Source organism: Orbicella faveolata, unplaced genomic scaffold, assembly GCF_042242905.1.
Source record: "Orbicella faveolata isolate gen_17 unplaced genomic scaffold, um_ofav_v1 contig_3, whole genome shotgun sequence".
In the NCBI taxonomy this organism is placed as follows: domain Eukaryota; kingdom Metazoa; phylum Cnidaria; class Anthozoa; order Scleractinia; family Merulinidae; genus Orbicella; species Orbicella faveolata.
This window is the reverse complement of record NW_028301558.1, coordinates 12,666,900-12,683,222: the sequence shown is the minus strand read 5'-3', so window position 1 is coordinate 12,683,222 and position 16,323 is coordinate 12,666,900. Positions and strand designations below refer to the sequence as shown.

Genomic DNA, 16,323 nt, shown 5'->3' with positions numbered 1-16,323 from the left:
CTTAATTGATAGGAAACTGATGAACACTAATTTGCTATCTGCTTGTCGGGAAGAACCAGTTGGGATGACTGTTTCAAAAAGTCTATCTAAAATTTGCAAAACAACCGAAAGAGATACTGTTTATAGTTCGGATTTTTGTTTTCTTATAAAGGAAGGCTGAATGTGTGAGACCTGAACCAATTGTGAAAAATTGTCCGACTTCAAAGTAGTCCACAAATTCCAGACTGAGTATCTGGAAAATTAATGTTTTACAATAACTGTCTAATTTCTCGCGCGCTGATTGGCTCATTTTTATCATCAATAAGAGTACAGACGGATAGAATTTTAATTTATGCAAGCTTTCAAGTTCAACTTTCAGCTGTCAAACTGTCAACTTTTTAACCAATCAGATTTTATTGACTTTTTTAAGTAGCCAATCAAAAAGCCAGAAAAGCTATTGACAATGTTCGCGTCATTTTGAATAAAATTCACTTATTTTTGTTTACGGCAAGTTTACGGTGTCTTTTCTCCTCATTTATCCCCGGCATTTGACCATTTTGGGGTCTTGTTATTGTAAAAAACAAATTGACGTCAGTTTTTTTATGCCTTTGTCCTCTTTTCGATGATAAATTTCGACATAACATTGTCATAATGTTATAACGCAATTTATCATCAATAAGAAGAGAGACGCATAAAAAACTGACGTCAATTTGTCAATTCGATTCAATTTCCACCAAAATTTCTGGGACATTTTGGTTTGGTGACTTGCCCCAACTTGGAACACCATAAATCGACCATAAATAGGCCATTTTACCTTTAGCCTCTTCCTCAAAGCGAGTCTTTGTGTCGATCCTTTCAGTCTGAATCTTTCATATGAAAATGAAATTTCATTTTCAAGCAAATTAAGCTCATTTTCATATGAATGGTTGTGCACCAGGCCTCGCTTTGATAGAGAGGCTTAAAGCAACTCGGTTTCAGTGAAGTCATGAGAATGTCACGTGCGCTTGACGGGAACCTGACAAGGGCATTCGACTGTAACTTGATCGTTCCGCGTCACTCACAACACGAAGGAAGAAAGAAAGAAGGTGACGCTCCGACTGCCGTGCGAATGACTCAAAGTGGAAGAACACGCAAGTTTCCCACGGAGGAGTAGAAAATTTATTGGATATCAGTCATTTCAAGAAAACATGATCGCTTTAACTGAGGACATTGCCAATGCATGATAAGGACAGGTGGGTATATAACATTGAGTTGAAACGAATGTTTATGAAATTCGAACCGTCTACAGAAGCATTTGTTAAAAATCGCCAAGCTGCAACTTATATATAAAAAAAAACTGATAAACAGTAAGCAGCCAAATCTACTTCTTATCACCAAAATGATGCTATGACTTGATAACAAACTAGAATAAAGTAGTATAAGTATCAGTCACGACCCATGCAAATAAAAATCAGTAAATTGAAACTTTTATAGCAGTGAAATAGGTCACTGTGCGCTCCGGAAGATCGACTTTCTGGGAAAATCCTGATTTTCGCGGAAATACCACACTATTTCCGGTATGTTCTTACACAACCAAACTTTGTAAGGTATCGTGCGCACTTCCCACTTTTGAACTTCTCGGCTTGATATCCGTGTCATTAAAATCCCCAATTGAACTTCAAATTTATTCACCTTAAAATCTCGCATCAAGTCTATTCAACTATCATTCCCTGTGTTTGCGTTAGATTCGAGGTGACACATATATGTATTAAAAACCCTGCATTAAACAAACAAGGCGCCGAAACCTATGTGGTTTGTTGTAAGTAAAGCGAGCGAGACAGAATTTTCTTCCAAATTATTCCACGAAGAATCTCTTCTAAAGTCGTCCGCATTCTAGAAAGTTGTGACGAAACGATGAAAACTGCTGCCGAAAGATTGAAAATGACTGCCTGGTGAAAACTGTATTCTTCAAACTAGCTTTGCGCAGCGGTAAAATGTAGCAAGAGTTAATTCACAGGTGCATCATACCGGATTATTACGACTCCGTTTGAGAGTTGTGCTGTTACTAAAATCTGACTTTCCGAGACCCCGGTAAAGATTGCTCAAAGACGTAGCTTTGTTCTCTTGCCAAACGCTCCTTACCCTTAGTTCGAAAAGTGACCTCGCAAAATAACCCCTTGTGCAGCTTCAGAAGGCGGAAAAAAAGAACCCATCACGCATGACTTAAATTAAACATCGTAAAAGGGAAGCGAACTTTACTGCAGACGTGGTACACCTATTTATGGGGGAAATCTGTTTTCATTTCCCGAACGAAACTGTGTCGTTTTCGATCTTTCCGTAATTTTTTTTGCTGCTTTTAGTTTTCATTAAGCCGCTAACAATTAAATGTTTATGTTTTGTAGCAAACTCTGTGTATGAAAAATTGCGCGCAAAAATACCGTAAGATAAAACTCGCTATGCATGACGATATGAAACAAAAAAGTGATTTTCGCGTCTTATAATTCGGATTATTGTTTTTCCATGATGATGAGAAATATTGGGAGACTGGATATGTGAAAAAGGTATAGACTTTTCCGACCCCAGAGTCCAGACTAATTTTCTGGAACATAATTGTTCCATTGACTTCCCATCAGAATTTCCAGGATTTTCGGTCACAAGAATTATTTGGCTTATGAGCAGCCACTTGCACCCACCTCCTATACCAATATATTGGTTTTAGTGACGCCATGAGAACGTCATGTGACGGGGCGTCACGAGCAAACCAACCCGTAACAGGCACGGAAGTTGACACTTCAACTGTCTTGTGGATTATCTGAAGTAGTAGATAATGCAAGTTTCGATCGGCGGAGAATATTAGTGTTCCAATGTCAGTTATTTAAAAAAGAAAAAAAGAAAGAAAAAACATCAGTACCTCAACGAAGAACATTGTCAAAAATAAAGAGAGGTGAGTGGGCTCAAACGATGATTATAATATTTGAACGTTCTAGAAACAGTTTGGAATAATGCCAATGTACAACTTGAAGCAGAAACGTTAGACTGTAGGCAGCTAAATCTTGTTCTTCACACCCAAATGATTCTATAACTTGACTGACAAACTGGCAAGTATTAAGTATCAGTTTGAGAGGTAGCAAATCCGTCACGGACAACTTCTGTGGACCATCAGTGCCGCGCTAAAAATTACGATGCTGTTTTCTCAGCCGGATTTCAACTTTTTACCTTACGTGTATCCAGCCTGAAACAGTTGATCTCTTAGTATACAAATGGAAATTAAATTTAATTTAGAAATTTCATAAGCAGTGAAATAGATCTCTGTGCGTTTAATTAGCTCGTTCTGTATAATCGATTTTCTCGGAAAATCCTGATCATTTTCGCGGAATTCGATTCTTACACTACTTCCGGTATACTATTTATGCAGGACAAACCAGTGCTTCTAGAAACCTCTCGAGAAACACGCTGTACGGATATCTACTTTTGTTCCAGCCTTAAATGATCGATCTTGCGGTATAGAAATGAACTGATTTAGTTGGAAGTTATTTAACAGTGAACTATATCACTGTGCGCGCTCACTCTGTATAAATGATTTTTCTCGGAAAATCCTGATCGTTTTCGCGGAAATCCGTTCGCACACTACGTCCGGTAAACTATTTATAGACATGTTATAGAGGCGAAAGCAGTGCGTCTAAAAGCCGCGCACTTAAATGGTCATAAATCGAAAGAAAACTTAGAAACCTCACAAGAAACACGTTAACACTGACAGACCTGAAGCGAGGTAGGTTTATTTTTATTCATTCTCGTTCGTATCCTTGCGCTTAAGAGTATAACCGTTTATCTCAGATATAAAAATTGATGTGTAACGTCAATGCCACTGTATATACACGGATGCTCATTTTGCGAGCTTGGGCGACCTGACTGTCGTAAGGTTTTTGTGATACTAAGGCTGCACTGCCGATTTCTCACCCTTCAACTTTTAATTTGCGTGTATTTAAGGTTTTTTACCAGCATAAAATGATCAATCTCGCAGTATACAGAATAGATCGGACCGTTTATGCGTTTAATTAGCCCGTTCTATATGATCAATTTTCTTGGGAAATTCTAATTGTTTTCGCGGAAATTCGTTCGTACACTACTTCCGGTATGTTGCCCACACTGACTATTTGTAAGGCTTGATAACTGTGACGGTGTGAAGACAGTCACTAACTAATTAAACTAAACTTCAAATGTACTCACCGTTTGAATTTCGCTATATATGTTTGGGTATTATTTCCTGTGCCTGCGTTAGATACGATGTGATATATACCGAGCAAAGCACAGAAACCTTTAAACAAACCAGGCGACGAAACCGACGTAGTTTGATGTGATTAAAGTGAGTGAGAGAAAGAGAACTCTTCGTCTTCATTGAGCCGCTGTTTTTAAACTCTGTGTATTACTTTAGCTATGTTAATTTACGGTGACAACGCGCGTGGAAGAACGTAAAAAAGAGCAGGATGTTTGCAGCTTCGCCGCTTGTCCCTACAATATCGTGTTCATCTGGTCAGTTTTTTTGCGTTCTTACCCGCGGATTTTCGAGAAAAAACAAAACGCTTTGCTGTGTGTACCCAGGCAGTCGTTATACTGAGAAGCAATAGCTATATTGCAATTGAGCTAAATGTTCTGCAGTTGAAGTTGTACGAAATTCAATCGAATTGATGTGTTTAAGCTATTGTGCTTTTGATTGCATTTCTTGGAATCGATTAATAGCTTATTACTCGTTTGCAAGTCTTTAGGGTGTGAAATGAGTCAAGGTCTTTATATCAAACTATAAATGTTTCAGTCTATTTTCCTTAGCCTTTGTCGTTGTTATTTGCGTTTCTCAAGCAAGCGAGACATTTTAAATTTCATAGTTATGGCGATGCGTGACACAGACCTACGAACGCGGTTGTCGAAATCATATACTTATCTCGTGATTTTTAGCCCATTTAGAAGTTAAAGTATTAGGAAAAGTGTTTATGTAAATGCTTGTTTGTTCAGTACAGATAATCAGTCGCCTAGATAGTCAAAGTAAGTTCCAGATGTTTACAATATTTTCCGGCCGCAATGTAGGCGTACCGCGGAGGTACACCAGCGTGGTGTTTCCATACTTGTCTCTGTAAATTTGTGCAAAATATTTCGACGAATATCTGAGCTTGGGAAAACGCACAGACCTAAAAATTCGAGAAGTGTCATCTTTATTAATCTCCTATAACATCACAATTTCTTGATTTTATCCACTAAATGGTTTTCGAATAAATTTTTAATTGCGTCAGGATTGCGTGACAGTGCGAGCCAAGAATTGTTTTGCTGGGGTCACTGACATACATTAGTTTCTTTCAGCTTAAATGTACGATAATTCGCTACATGAGTTTCACTCTTGTTAAGACACATAACTCTGTTACAAGCAAATAACGAGAGAATATCGTTTAGTTCGAGATTTTATCTTTATTATACTTTACGAAGTTTCTCAGAGCATTTTACTTAGGTGTACTAGAACAGATGAATTCGTAAACAAATTCTCTAACCTTTCTGCTCTTGTTGCTCAGACGTTCTTGAGCTCGTGCTGGGATTCAGCTTGGTTCACGATCACGTCTAAAAATACGAAGACGCTTCTGAAGATGCTTTTTATCAAGTTGAAGAGTTGATAGCCCCGGTTGATGGCTCCTTTGGTATAACATGATTCATGATTCATTCAAAATGTTCGCTCGTGAATTGATCTCCCGTAAGACTTGCAGCGACCCGTTCCGAAAACGCTTAACGTCCTTTAGTGTTGGTCTACCTTGAACAGTGTGTTCATTTGTATGTGATTTCATCGTCCTAGAAATCATGGAATCCGTGCTAACTTTTCTCGACGACAACCTCTATAAATTCCATGTGCTATACGCACGCACAGGTGGCGCATGCGCTTTAGAGACCAGACGGCGATTTGTGACTGAACGCGGAAAAAAAAAGCCGAAATTTAAACCCAGGCCTCACTGCCTGGGTAATCAGACTGCTCGCAGTCAAATCGCAGGGCGATTTATCAAATAGAGATAAGGTCAGCCTTCTGTTATGTGCTGATGACAGATATTATTAGGAGGGAACTAACAGGAAAGCTGGAAACTCAATAACACATGATAATGGGCGCATAAGGCTTAAATAATAGATGTTCACAGATAGTTTCAATGAAATATATGTTATTTGCATGGTGAATACGTTGATCAGTGAAATTAAAGAGTCATATACGTGTGTAGTAAGTGACTAATGCACCTATCAATGTAAAACCGCGGTAGGGGCGGGGGAGGGGAGTGCAGGCAAGGGGCGGGGATTTGACAAGTTTGAAAAATTTTTGATCAAATTTCTCAGGATTGGGAAACAAGCGTCAATCAAAAGTATCCGAAAAGGCCAACCCTGGAGTAAATATCCAAATACTACATCACCAGAAATTTCGAATCGACATGCGCAGTTGAAAGTAACACTTCACGCTCTGTTTTGATCTTCCGATTAAAGAAAATGTATGGAAATAATTTTTAATTGTCTCGTAGATCCAAACATTTCAAATTCCACAAGCTACCGTCGATCTAATTTAGGTCCTATATTCCTGAAGTTTCTTTCGAAGCTTCGAACGACATCAGATCTGTGAATTTCGGTTGGGTTTTTCCATATTTTTAAAAGTTACATTTTATGACGCCATTTACAGACATTACAGTCACTTCCTGCGGTGTGTCCGAAATCATTGTAGGTTTGTACGAGGATATGAGCCATGTTCACCTTCACCACCATTCTATTCGACAAGTTCCAACATTAATGTGTTTCTAATTCATTCTAAAACTAATGAGACAATCTCAGATAGTGCAGAATGCAATATACGGCTCTGATACAGTAGTCACACAAGTCCTCACCTTGCCGTACTCTCCCTTGGTAGTCAACTAATACGAGCGGAATATGAGCGGAGAAAAACTTGATAAGACATAATCTTAGCAGTGTGTAAGTTTTCATGTTTCTATTTTCTTTCAAGGCCCAAAAATAACTCACAATTATCGTTTGTCAAGACGTTTTTGAATTGTACTTTATGATATAAAAGTCAGTGGTTTACCAAGTAGTAACAAATTGATAAAAACGATATGATATCCTCACATGGGAAGATATCATGTTTGATAACATTCTTCTTTTGTCCCTTTATCTACACTTAAATTTGTGGGTGTATGATCGAAACATCCTCGGATCTTCTTCGGTCGCCTTCGGCAATCTTCGGTAATCTTCGGAAAATGTTTGGAAATGTTCGGAAAATGTCGAGGAAAAGGTTGTTGTTATTCATCGTGGTAGATGCAAAATGCTGACCTAAACAATCCTGGCCTTTTGGAAGGGGATTGCATTTTCGGAGGCTTATCTAATTTTGCGGTATTCTTTTGATTCACTAGGTTTAACAGTTGAAAAATCAGTTAAAGCTTTCTCACTTGGACAATTGAAAAGGAACGAAGATTCAAGAACTAGAAAAAAAAAAAACAGTTGGTGGAGTCATGCACCAAGCCCTGGCAATAAAGTTGATAAGAAATTGACATGAGAGATGAGTAATTGAGGAGTTCCTAAACAGAACATTTGCAGGGGAGTGCAAGAAACAGCTTAGGACAAAGCAAGACGACGCAGTTGACAGGAGCCCCTGACTAAACAACAAGAAGACGATTTCGCATTTTTACGCAAAAGGTGGCAGAGATGGGACAGTTTTTGACTAACCCGCTAAGACAATTTTTAGGAGACAGTGAAACAGATAACACGACTCTGAAATATCGAGTTAGTAGCCTGCGAAAACAGTTAATCGCTGCGAAGCAACAAATGGTAGAATACCAAACGGAGGTGTTTGACTTGCAGCGACAATTGCAACGAAGCATCACAGATAAGGAAACTTCAAAGAAGCAGTTAAGAGAGGAACGAGGACGAGTGATTAACTTAGAAAGACAGTTAAGCACGACAAAGCAACAACTGGTAAGGAGTCAAACGGAATTAATCGATCTGCAAAGACAACTACCAGTCAGAGAGCAAGAAGTCGCTGATCTGCAAAGACAATTGAGTAATTTGCAAGAACAGCTAGAAGAAAACAGCACAAATATGACACAAGTGGAAGAGCAGTTTAGAGTGGCGCTACAACGAGATGCAGACAGAAAAAACCAACTGACTGACTTGAAAGAGCAATTACGCGAACGGAACAGAGCCAGAGCAACCTTAAGGGAACAGGTACGAGAGGAAAAATATCGAGTTATTAGTCTGCAAAGACATTTAAGCACAACAAAGCAAGAATTGGTAACGACACAGACACAGCTGACCAACTTGCAAGGGCAGTTACAGAGAAAGGAGGCAGATATGGCAAACATAGAGGAACAATTACGAAGGGAACAAGAGCGAGATATTTACCTGCAAAGTCAATTGAGCACAACAAAGGAACAACTAGTAGAAAAAGAGAAGCAATTAGCTGAGTTGCAAAGACAACTAACAATGATGAACCAACAAGTCACTTACCTGGAAAGACATCTGACAGTGACACACCAACAAGCTACTGATCTGCATGGACAACTGGTGGCGAGAAACAAGCAAGTCATTGATCTTCAACGACATGCAACAGCGAGAGACGAACAAGTTTTTGCCCTGCAAGGACACCTGGCAGCAAGCAACCGAGAAGTTATTGATCTGCAAGGTCAAGTTACAGAGAGAGACCAACAAATTAGTGATCTGCAAGAGCAACTGAGGGAAACGGACCAACAAGTTACCGATCTACAAATACAACTCACAGCGAGCAATGAACAAACTGCTGATCTGCAAGAACAAGTAACAGCAGGGGACCGGGAAGCTATTGATTTGCAAAGTCAAGAGACTACAAGCCAAGAGCATGTTACTGATCTGAAAGGACAACTGGCAGCGAGCAACCAACGCGTTACTGATCCGGAAGGAAAACCTATAGCGAGCAACGGACAAGTTACTGATCTGCAAAAAAAAGTGGTGGCAAGCGACCAAGAACAAGACACAGACCAACAGATTAAAGATGTTCAAGGACAAGTGGCAGTGAGTAGCGAGCAAGTTCGTGATCTGGAGAGGCAATTGACAACCAGCCACCAACTAGTTACGGATCTGCAAGGACAACTGACTGTGAGCAACGAACAGGTTACTGATCTGCGAGAACAATTGTTAGTGCGCAGCGAACAAGTTAATGGCCTGAAGAGAGAAATGATAGCAAGAGACCAACAAGTTGCTGATCTCCAAAAACAACTAACTGAAAGCAACGAACAAGTTTCTGATCTACAAGGGCAATTGGCAGCCAACGAAGAACTACTTAATTCTCTACAAAGACAGGTATTAACGAGTGACCAACAAGTTACCGATTTGCAAGGCCAACTGATAGCGAGAGAACAAAAAGTGTTCGATCTAAAAAGACAAAGGACAGCACAATACCAGCAGGTTACTGATCTTCAAGGGCAACTAGCAGCGAGAGACCAACTGATAACTTTTCTGCAAGAAGAGGTTATCTCGGGACACGAACAAGCAACTGATCTGCACGGGCAACTGACTGCGAGATACCAAGACGTTACCGATTTACATGGGCAACTGACCGCGAGATGCCAGCAAGTAACTGACTTACAAAGAAAACTGCCAGCGAGATATCAACAAGTTATTCATCTACAAGGGCAAGGGAGAGAAATAGACGAACAGGCTCACGATTTGCAAACACAACTTGCAGCGAGAGACCAACGAGTTACCGATCTGGAAGAAGAGGTAACATTAAGAGACCAACAGGTTACTGATCTACAAAGAAAAGTTCGAGCGGGAGACCAACAAGTAGCTGCTTTGGAAGAAGGCGCGATGGCCAGAGACAAACAAGTAAATAATCTCGAAAGACAACTGAAAGTGAGAAACCACCAGGTAGCTAATCTACAAGAACAACTGACAGCGAGAGAAAAACAAGTAGCTGATCTGGAAGAGGGTGTGATTGCGAGAGACCAACAAGCAAGCAATCTTGAAAGACAAGTGACAATGAGAAACCACCAGGTAGCTGACCTACAGGAACTACTGGCAGCGAGAGGCCAACAAGTAACTGATCTAGAAGAAGACGTGACAGCGAAGGACCGACAAGTTAATGATCTGCAAAGACAACTAACAATGAAAGAGCAACAAGTAGCTGATCTTGAAGAAAAGGTGCCAGTTAGAGACCAACACGTTTCCGATATGCAAAGGCAGCTGACAGTAAGATACCAACAACTTACTGATCTGCAAAAAGATGTGACAGCGAGAGAACGACACATTACTGATCTGCAAGCACAAGTGGAAGCAAGAGACGAACAAAGTACTGATCTGCAGGAGGACGAGGCAGTGAAAGAAAAACAAGTTAATGATCTAAAAGCGGACACGACAGCGGAAAACCAACGAGGTACTGATCTGGAAGAGGAAGAGATAGCTAACGACCAACAGGTTTCTAATCAGGAAGAGGACAAGACTGAGATAGACCAACAAGATTATGATCAGGAAGAGAGCAAAACAGAGAAAGACCAACAAGATAATGATCAGGAAGAGAACAAAAGAGAGAAAGACCAACAAGATAATGATCAGAAAGAGAACAAAACAGAGATAAACCAACAAGATAATGATCAGGAAGAGGACAAGACAGAGAAAGACCAACAAGATAATGATCAGGAGGAGGACAAGACAAAGAAAGACCAACAAGATAATGATCAGGAAGAGACAAAGACAAAGAAAGACCAACAAGTTTCTGATCAGGAAGAGGACAAGACTGAGATAGACCAACAAGATTATGATCAGGAAGAGAACAATACAGAGAAAGACCAACAAGTTTCTGATCAGGAAGAGGACAAGACTGAGATAGACCAACAAGATTATGATCAGGAAGAGAACAATACAGAGAAAGACCAACAAGTTTCTGATCAGGAAGAGAACAAGACAGAGAAAGGCCAACAAGATAATGATCAGGAAGAGTACAAGACTGAGATAGACCAACAAGTTTCTGATCAGGAAGAGGACAAGACAGAGAAAGACCAACAAGATAATGATCAGGAAGAGAACAAGACAGAGAAAGACCAACAAGTTTCTGATCAGGAAGAGAACAAGACAGAGGTAGACCAACAAGATAATGATCAGGAAGAGAACAAGACAAAGAAAGACCAACAAGGTAATGATCAGGAGGAGGACAAGACAGAGAAAGAACAACAAGATAATGATCAGGAAGAGTACAAGACTGAGATAGACCAACAAGTTTCTGATCAGGAAGAGGACAAGACAGAGAAAGACCAACAAGTTTCTGATCAGGAGGAGGACAAGACAGAGAAATACCAACAAGTTAATGATCAGGAGGAGAAGAAGATAGAGAAAGACCAACAAGATAATGATCAGGAAGAGAACAAGACAGAGAAAGACCAACAAGTTTCTGATCAGGAGGAGGACAAGACTGAGATAGACCAACAAGATAATGATCAGGAAGAGTACAAGACAGAGAAGGACCAACAAGTTTCTGATCAGGAGGAGGACAAGACTGAGATAGACCAACAAGATAATGATCAGGAAGAGAACAAGACAGAGAAAGACCAACAAGGTAATGATCAGGAAAAGAACAAGACAGAGAAAGACCAACAAGATAATGATCAGGAAGAGAACAAGACAGAGAAAGACCAACAAGTTTCTGATCAGCAAGAGGACAAGTCTAAGATAGACCAACAAGATTATGATCAGGAAGAGTACAATACAGAGAAAGACCATCAAGATAATGATCAGAAAGGGAACAAGACAGAGAAATACCAACAAGTTTCTGATCAGGAGGAGGACAAGACAGAGAAATACCAACAAGTTAATGATCAGGAGGAGAAGAAGATAGAGAAAGACCAACAAGATAATGATCAGGAAGAGAACAAGACAGAGAAAGACCAACAAGTTTCTGATCAGCAAGAGGACAAGTCTAAGATAGACCAACAAGATTATGATCAGGAAGAGTACAATACAGAGAAAGACCATCAAGATAATGATCAGAAAGGGAACAAGACAGAGAAATACCAACAAGTTTCTGATCGGGAGGAGGACAAGACAGAGAAATACCAACAAGTTAATGATCAGGAGGAGAAGAAGATAGAGAAAGACCAACAAGATAATGATCAGGAAGAGAACAAGACAGAGAAAGACCAACAAGTTTCTGATCAGGAGGAGGACAAGACAGAGAAAGACCAGCAAGTTTCTGATCAGGAAGAGGACAAGAGAGAGATAGACCAGCAAGGTTCTGATCAGGAAGAAGGCAAGACAGCAAAATACCAACAAGTTAATTATCAGGAAAAGAACACGACAGAGAAAAACCAGCAAGATAATGATCAGGAAGAGAAAAAGACAGAGAAATACCAACAAGTTAATGATCAGGAAGAGAACAAGACAGAGATAGACCAACAAGAGAATGATCAGGAAGAGAACAAGACAGAGAAAGACCAACAAGAGAATGATCAGGAAGAGAACAAGACAGAGAAACACCAACAAGATACTGGTTTGGAAGAGAACAAGACAGCATAAGACCAACAATTTACTGATTTGGAAGAGAACAAGACAGCATAAGACCAACAAGTTACTGATTTGGAAGCTAAGAGGACGGGACAGCGAGATCACCAACCAGTTATTGATGAGGAAGAGGACTTGACCTTAGGAGAACAACAGGTTACTAATGTGAGAGAGGACGTGACAGGAAGAGACTAGCAAGTACCTGATCTGGAAAAGGCGGTGGAAGCGATAGACCAACAAGTTTCTGATCTGGAGAATTATGAAATGTGCGTGAGAAAGAGCGAGAGAAGCTGAAATTCTTGTAACCAAAAGTAGGGACCTTACGCATGCTACGAATGCGTAAGGTAAAAAAAAACTTGAAAATTGGTCATTTCATGTTTCTTTCATTTGCAAAGGAGGGCTAAGAAATTTACCAAGGTGCATAATGTACGTAAAAATTCGTTTTGCTGCCCAGCAAGTTTATTGCTTTGCCGTTGCCGTCGTGTTTTGCGGAAGGTCCCTATCATTCAAAAGTCAGGACATCATGACTTCAAACTACGGACTATAAAGCTAATTACTAAAATGAAGGAATGTAATTTTTAACAACTAACCTTAATTCGAGGCGGATATACTTGAAACCCCCCCCCCCCCTGAATTATTAACCGAGTTCAGTACTCTCGGTTCAGATCAGTACTTTGAACAATGTAGTCTGTGTTACGCGAGCTGCTCTCTTCGTTGTAACAGAGGTAGGAAAAACCAGCTTTTGCAGAAATCTGGATCAGTAGCAGCTGAATTTCTTGTTGAGTTTTTTTTTTTCCGCAGAAGTGTGTGCATGCGGTGTTATTCTTTAGTTCAGAAGTTCATCCTAACTTGAATTATGAATATTACAGACATTTTATTACCCAGGAAACAGATCGGCCAAAGCAGACACTGAAAGTGCCACTGAAACGAAATTTTCGTACCCTCTTTTATTAGCCCAAATTGTAGTTTCAAACGTGCTTAAAATAATGGTGAACTTTATTTCTGTCAAATCCTAACGGAAAGTGCTTTTTTTAGCTGCTGAAATCGACTTTTTGGAGCAAAACTGTGTCCGGGCTCTGGAACCGAGTTTAAGGACCTTGTGACGTCACTGGTTGTATTCACGCAAGAAGCGCTATAGATTCTCTCTTGTTTTCACTTGATTTATTCGGGTTTATTCTTCATATTGTCGATACCTGCTAGTTTTCTACCTTATAATTTCTGTCCAGTCTTGACAGGAAATACATATCATGAACGTTGGAGGGCGCCAAAGAGTGTAGATTCACCAAAATAAATGCTACAGATTAGAACAGCTCAGTTACTTTTCGAACATCTTGAGTACTCGATTGGAGGTTTCGAAGACGAGTGTGGCAACTTTTATATCACGTCCTGAAGCCTAAACACGATATTTCGCCGTCTGTTTTCAGCCTGGTTCTGAAATTTGGATTCTCACGTTTATCTAAGGTCTATTAACAAGGTTCGAATATATCCTCGGCAACTTTACTGCAGTAAAAGCCGTAAGCGCATCAGCCATCCGCACAATCACGAAGTTATTAACGGTCCACAAGCTTTGAGTCGAGTACTTCTTTGCACACAGAGGGCAACTTTTTATGATACTAATAAGTGAGAGTTCTTGTGGTAGACAAAATGTATCTTTGAAAATAGTGATCCGCAGCAGGGTTTGCTTTATCGCCGCATACGTATCAGTGTAAACAAAGCGGGAATTTCGCTTCTCTTTTACACGTATCTCCGAATTGCAATATTTCACGGTCGATGGATTACTTTGAGTTCTTTAGCACATACTTATGTCTATGATCTTCATTTAATAGTATCCAAATTCAAAGCAATTCGTTAAAACATCACTAGTTTACACTCCTTTCGAAGGTTTATTAAACAGAATTTGAACTAATTTGCATATATCACCTTTCGCCGCCGATATTGTCACGCTTTCTCTCGTTTCCTGAAAACATGCCTGTAGGGTCATGGCAGCTTAGTTTACCTAAATAGTTTAAATTCGCTCCCTCGTATAAAAGAAGAGGGTTTCTTAAATTGTTGCTGTTGTGATAACTTGTAGGATGTAGCAGATACAACCAGACTAAAGGTCACTGTGGCACAATCTCGTCCGCGGTGAAACTCACAAAGCGTCCGGTTTCCTCGAAGCGAAGCGACTCGAAACTCGAAGCGTTGTTGCTGCGATTCGTGCAGCAGCACTCCGGATAATATTTTCAAAAGCCGCTTTCTCTTGTTTTCATGTCTTTTTTACTCTATGAGTGTTGATATTGTTTAACTGAATGGTGGCCATTTCACCAAGAGTCCCGATCATTTTGCGATGTAAGAACTCCCACTCGTTTGCTTGCTTACATAAAATATCCTGCAAATATCCAATTAAATAGACTGGAAAGCCCCAGGATCGACTCTCCACCTCTTCATGTCTAACGCTACTGTTATTATCTGTTTTACAGCTCTGAGATGTCGTTAAGATGTTTTTTGGTGGGCTTCGAACAGTATTCTCCTCTCCCATAATCACTCTAAATTTTCAGCGCGGCATAAGAGTAATACAACCAGTGACGTCACTAGACTGTTTTGGCCGCGCCAAGATGGCCGCCAATTTTGGGCTTAACCAGCCAACTGCGAACGGCTGAAAAAGCAGTATTCGCTTACCGTATGCGAAAGAAAAGTCTGCAGTGTTTCCAAGTAAGGTTGAAACTTTATTACTAAGCAAAAATCTCACATACGAAAATTTCGTTTCAGTGGCACTTGAAGGAATTTATGATTTTTCTGCCCTAGCTTAACAAATAACTCTGGAGAGGTATCTAGAATTTCAAAGTTCACGTTGTGCTGTGCGCAAAGGAGCGGTACGTTGTTTTGTGTTTTTGTTTTAGCAAGTTGGTAGCAGTCCTATAAGTCAATAAACTTGTGATATGCAAATGGTTTTCCTCTCCGATATTTGATTACAAACGACGTTTTGAATAAACTGCGTTTGACCCTAGCACCTCTTGCTTTCTCCTTGAAGTACTAATAATGGATATCCCTTAAAATGTATAGCTCTGGGTCTTATAGTTCTCTCGAAGCCAATTGGTGCCTTTCAGAACTTACTGTTCCCGAGTGCTTTTATTATTTTCAGTGGCGCATCTAAGGAAGAGGCCCGAGGGGGAAGGGGGGGGGGGGGGGGGGGGGCGGGCCGGAAATTTAAAAAAATTAAGGGCAACACCATCTGAAGAGGCCAGAATCCTAAATTCGCCCCCAGGTTTACGATGAACTCTCCGCTAGTGTTGTCAGTGCATATCGATAAACCACACAATGAGAATTGACTTACTGAAGTCAGCAGAACTATACGATACACAAAAGCGTTCGCAAAGTTGACCGTTAAATACTCGCAGATACTCATTTGGAGAGTTAGTCGAAGCTAATAGTAACGTTCAGTTGCACGCGAAGGATCTGTTCCTTGCAATTTCAGTTATCCAGCTGATATTTTGTTGGCTGAGAAACCCACTACGTGGCAGTTCGTTTCTACATTGCGGAGATCGGAGATTGGAGAGGAGTGGGAGAGGGACGCTTTATTCATATTAGGCCATCAAGAGGATTCGCTTATTTCATTTTTGAGAATCTATATTGAAATGAGATACAGCACATTGATTAACAAAAACAGCAGCAACAACAACAACAACAGACACTGCAGTAACTGCAAGAATGGGCGCTCTTTTAGCCACAACAACATTTTCAACAACATCTTGTTCACTCTAAGTCAATATTATAAAAAGATGTTCACTAGTTTAATCCTGATTAAAGTTACGTTTAGAAGAGAAGGCAGACTTTGCAATGCACTTCACTAACCAGTCTGTTTCTGGT

At 40.1% G+C, this 16,323-nt stretch overlaps 1 protein-coding gene across 3 annotated transcripts; it reads left to right on the top strand.

Annotated features, from left to right (window-relative positions):
• Positions 1-1,001: 1,001 nt before the first annotated feature.
• LOC149106413 (uncharacterized) lies at positions 1,002-15,402 on the top strand. Of its 3 annotated transcripts, none has more exons than XM_089298650.1 (2): positions 1,002-1,211; positions 7,368-15,402. In XM_089298650.1, exon 2 carries the CDS (start codon positions 7,660-7,662, stop codon positions 12,490-12,492), a length of 4,833 nt encoding a protein of 1,610 aa, XP_089154776.1. In that variant the 5' UTR covers positions 1,002-1,211; positions 7,368-7,659; the 3' UTR covers positions 12,493-15,402. The 3 variants fall into 3 exon arrangements, with proteins under 3 accessions (XP_089154776.1, XP_089154778.1, XP_089154779.1); XM_089298652.1 differs by lacking the exon at positions 1,002-1,211 and adding an exon at positions 2,174-2,902; XM_089298653.1 differs by lacking the exon at positions 1,002-1,211 and adding an exon at positions 3,391-3,727.
• The last annotated feature ends 921 nt before the right edge of the window (positions 15,403-16,323 follow it).

Bases quoted from the DNA above. Each gene is read 5' to 3' on its own strand.
- LOC149106413 (XM_089298650.1), top strand. From the start codon at position 7,660: ATGGGACAGTTTTTGACTAACCCGCTAAGACAATTTTTAGGAGACAGT.